At 45.1% G+C, this 3,489-nt stretch overlaps 1 protein-coding gene across 1 annotated transcript; it reads right to left on the bottom strand.

Moving 5' to 3' along the window:
* Positions 1-214: 214 nt before the first annotated feature.
* LOC122553467 (homeobox protein six1) lies at positions 215-3,113 on the bottom strand. Its single transcript, XM_043697254.1, has 2 exons — positions 2,345-3,113; positions 215-1,091 (listed from the first exon to the last, which is right to left on the bottom strand). Exons 1-2 carry the CDS (start codon positions 2,902-2,904, stop codon positions 788-790), a joined length of 864 nt encoding a protein of 287 aa, XP_043553189.1. The 5' UTR covers positions 2,905-3,113; the 3' UTR covers positions 215-787.
* Positions 3,114-3,489: the final 376 nt, after the last annotated feature.

Raw genomic sequence — 3,489 nt, 5'->3', positions numbered from 1 at the left:
AGACAATAGGGAATCAACATCTGGGCGTTGCTTAGTTGTCCTCGTGCTAGATATTGACAATATAACAGCACATTAATATTGCCGAGTTTCGCCTGAACTGCGAGCTTCGGAGAGCCTCATCCAATAACAATTTCCAACACCATTTTCTTAAATAAACCAACTTCTAAATATATTTTTTTCCAAAATCTGAAAAGGAGACAACATAAGCACGTGCTTTTCACATGTTTGGATTTTATTATAAACTACTTCCATGTTACTCTCCATACACCACTGGTGACAACGTACTGTAAACTTGGAGTCGTTTCTGTGCCTGAACTCTGCCTGATATTCAGTGGAGTTATTCTTTCTCTCTGTCTCTCTCGGCTGTTACCTCAGTTATAGCCCGTTCGTCCTACTCGATGCCTTACTTCAGATTCGCAATCAGTTAATTGCAAGGAACGCAAACAGATGGAAAACGAGAGATAAATCCAGGTTGATTCTGACAGATGCATTAACCTGGCAGAAACAGGATCAGCCCGCCAAATGTTGCATTTGGAACGCTTTTTGTGCAGTGGGGAGAGCGTAAAGATTTGAAGAGCATTAAGTGAGAAATGAAGCCTCTCAGCAGTTCATGAAGACGGTTTGTTTTCCTCTAATGAACGACAGCGGTCTCGCTTATTTTTTCACAGATTAAGTACCATCAGTTGAAATTCCATAACATGGACAGGACTGTTCAATTATTTACACAGCACAGTACCGGAGTAGCTGATCAGTTCACCGTTCGGCTGTCCACTGAGGATTTGTTCTTTTACGATCCCAGGTCGACCAGGCTGGATGTGAGAGTGCCGAGCAGTGAGTCCTGGAGTCCATGCGGATGGACCGGGCCAGCGTGGCCGCCTGGTGACGAGCTCAGGCCGTGAAGAGAGAAGGTGGAATCCACAGATTGATTCACGCTCCCTGGCAGCAGTAAGACAGGACTCGCGGAGCAGTGATCTGGGCTCTGGGGCGGTGATAATTCCTCGTCGGAACTCGACATCAGGTTTTTACTGCGGTTGATAGGGGACAACTGGTTTTGTTTATTGCCAGAGGTGTTTGTGTTTTCAGTGTTTTCCCTATTGGAACATCAAACATAGTAAGAACTCAAAAGAAATGACGGCTGTAAATATATCTAAGCGAGAAACCTCACTTATTCTCAATACTTAATAAATGTCCCCCTACTCATCGTGAAGTGGCTCCCCGCGTCGTGATAATGTGAAATGAATGCTTATAGCGAGCGTTAGCTTACTCCAAGCAAACATTTCATTAACTCCGACTTAAGCATTTATAACGTAGAACTTGGCTGAGACTATACTCTCGAAATGAACGGCCAGTCTATTTCACAGGTTGGCGTAAACGAGAATCTGAGGTAGACACAAGCGAGATTACCTGTGCAGTCAGGGATATATTTGCTTTGTATTTGTAAGGGTGGGCTCTGTCCCTTCATTATTGGAGGAATTGCTCGAAAAACAGTAATGGGAGAAATAATGATTATTAATATCAATATCAGTAATTTTAAAAAATCAATATAGACTTAAATGGATGAAAATCCCGTGATAAAGGAGTGACGGGAATAAAACGCATCTTTTTTTGTTCTCAACCACAATATAATAATGGTTCAACTTCACTTGGCATTAGCTGGTAGTAAAAATGAATAGATCATTCAGGAGATGAATATTATCTGCTCTGTATCCAATAATTGATCACATCTTCAGGTAAGACTATGACAAGGGCAAAATGGTGTGCAGGCCGCTGCTTTGCTTTGTTTATTGTACATAATCTTTCTGACATTAAGAATTAAAATTCTCCGATTGATTTCGACATTTTAATTTCCAGTCTGATATTTTCTGTCCGGGACTGTTTATAAATGAAAACAACCATATGCGTCAGGCTACTTTTTTTTAAAGGAAAGTTTGCATTGCCACAGATTAAATACAGATTCCCCAATATATTTTTAAAAAATCGATGATACACGTTTATCGTTTAAATATCATATCAATACTCTTTAAACTTAAAGGTTATCGCTTTATTACAGAAACGAAATATAATGCAACGTTGTAAAATATATGTTGGTGCTCAGTGGCCACAGTTAAGACACAGACAAGGGCGCCCCTGAGCGGGACCCTGAGAGACTGAGTGAATGAACAATTCCCAGCCCGGATAGGAAGTTGCTTTTATCCCTTGTTACACCGAGAGAAAGCCTCCCGCGAGTCAATCCGTGTTTCGACGCAATTACTCCCGGCTTCCCCACCCCCTCAGCCCCAGTTTTTCTCTCTCCTTCTCCTCCCCACCCCCGCCCCACGCAGTTAAAGGGGGTAGCGATCCTTACCTCTCTTTGGCCTCGGCCGCTCGGTCTCTCTGCCTCCTGTTTTTGAACCAGTTGCTGACCTGAGTGGTAGTGAGTCCAGTCGCCTCAGCCAGCTCCCGCTTTTCTCTCGGAGACGGGTAAGGATTGTGAGCGTACCACTCCCTCAGGACACCCCGCGACTTCTCCTTAAAGCAGTAACTGGTCTCTTCCCCGTCCCAAATCGTGCGGGGCAGCGGGAATTTCCTCCGCACCCTGTACTTGCCCACAGCGCCGAGGGGCCTCCCGCGCAGCTTCTCGGCTTCGATGTAATGGGCCTTTAACCAGAGCTGCTGCAGTTTGGAGTGGTTGTGAGGAGAGAACTGATGGCTCTCGAGGATCTTGTAGAGTTCACGGAAGTTGCCCCGGTGGAAAGCCACCACCGCCTTGGCTTTGAGGACGCTCTCGTTCTTGTGGAGGTGGTCGCACGCTGGGAGAGACCAGAGGAACCTGCCCAGCCTCTCCAAGTTGCCTCCTTGCTGGAGCACCTCGCAGACACACGCGACTTGTTCTTGTGTAAAACCGAAAGAAGGCAGCACTGACATGGCTCACTCGCGAGTCAGGGTGTAGTATCCACAATCTGATCGCCAAAAACAAAGAAAACAACAAAGATCGCTGAGGCCAGGAAGGGTTAACAGATCCAGACAGAAGTCGCCGATACCCAGCGGCTGATACTCTAAAGCGCTCCTGTTAGGGGCTGGCTGCAGTATACTGTTCCCATCCTAGTAAGTGCGCATTAATAGTGATGACCGGCCGCTGATTGGCTGCACTTCCCTCCTACCACTGCAAGAGACAAGAGCAAAGTCTTCCTAAATGAAGGACTCTGGAAAACACGTCAGGTCTGAAACCCGAGAGCTTCTCAAATGTCACCTGCGGGATTGGTCGCCTTTACATTACAAATCAATTACCTTTCGACTCGGTTTGAAGAGCTCAATGTATTCCTCTCAGGAATCAACTTCCTATTTGCATTTTTTGGAGGGGTCACTCAATATGCAAATTTTATCGCTCCAACTTAGGCCACAGTTCATTATTATTTCTAATTGACCGTCCTTCTTAAAACAAAGCTCATTATTTTACAGCAGCTTATTGTCACTGAGAGGTGACTGAAGCGTTCCACTTGTATTATTATT

This window comes from Chiloscyllium plagiosum, chromosome 10 (assembly GCF_004010195.1).
Source record: "Chiloscyllium plagiosum isolate BGI_BamShark_2017 chromosome 10, ASM401019v2, whole genome shotgun sequence".
In the NCBI taxonomy this organism is placed as follows: domain Eukaryota; kingdom Metazoa; phylum Chordata; class Chondrichthyes; order Orectolobiformes; family Hemiscylliidae; genus Chiloscyllium; species Chiloscyllium plagiosum.
This window is presented reverse-complemented; position numbering and strand designations above follow the sequence as displayed.

What these genes read in the sequence shown, in the direction of transcription:
- LOC122553467 (XM_043697254.1), bottom strand. Translation starts at nt 2,904, where the DNA reads ATGTCAGTGCTGCCTTCTTTCGGTTTTACACAAGAACAAGTCGCGTGT. An exon ending in GCGGCCGAGGCCAAAGAGAG is followed by an intron (nt 1,092 to 2,344) that starts GTAAGGATCGCT and finishes ATGTTCCAATAG; the next exon opens with GGAAAACACTGAAAACACAA.